Source organism: Buceros rhinoceros, unplaced genomic scaffold (assembly GCF_000710305.1).
Source record: "Buceros rhinoceros silvestris isolate BGI_N320 unplaced genomic scaffold, ASM71030v1 scaffold22524, whole genome shotgun sequence".
Classification (NCBI taxonomy): domain Eukaryota; kingdom Metazoa; phylum Chordata; class Aves; order Bucerotiformes; family Bucerotidae; genus Buceros; species Buceros rhinoceros.
Window position 1 is genome coordinate 9,698 of NW_010409129.1, and position 207 is coordinate 9,904.

Below are 207 nucleotides of genomic sequence, written 5' to 3' on the forward strand. Positions count from 1 at the left end.
CAGTGCTGGGGGCGGTGGGCAGGATGGGGCTCAGCCCGAGAGTAGGTGCCTCGCGGTCCGTGGCAGAGCCAGCGGTAGCACCTTGGTGTCCTGGGCATGTCTCATGCGGCGCTTTGTGCCACAGAACGACCGGGGGAAGGCACTGAAGGCCATGGAGGCCACTTGGAACAACATGGAGAAGAAGGAGAAGTTGATGTGGATCAAGAA

General features: G+C 61.4%; 1 protein-coding gene across 1 annotated transcript in view; it reads left to right on the forward strand.

Moving 5' to 3' along the window:
• The window catches only part of LOC104492573 (nucleolar transcription factor 1-like), a gene marked incomplete at both ends in the record, with an annotated part of 9,838 nt that overhangs the window by 7,372 nt on the left and 2,259 nt on the right, over positions 1-207 (forward strand). The window contains 1 exon segment of the mRNA XM_010135151.1: positions 125-207. Coding sequence (XP_010133453.1) covers positions 125-207 — 83 coding nt within the window.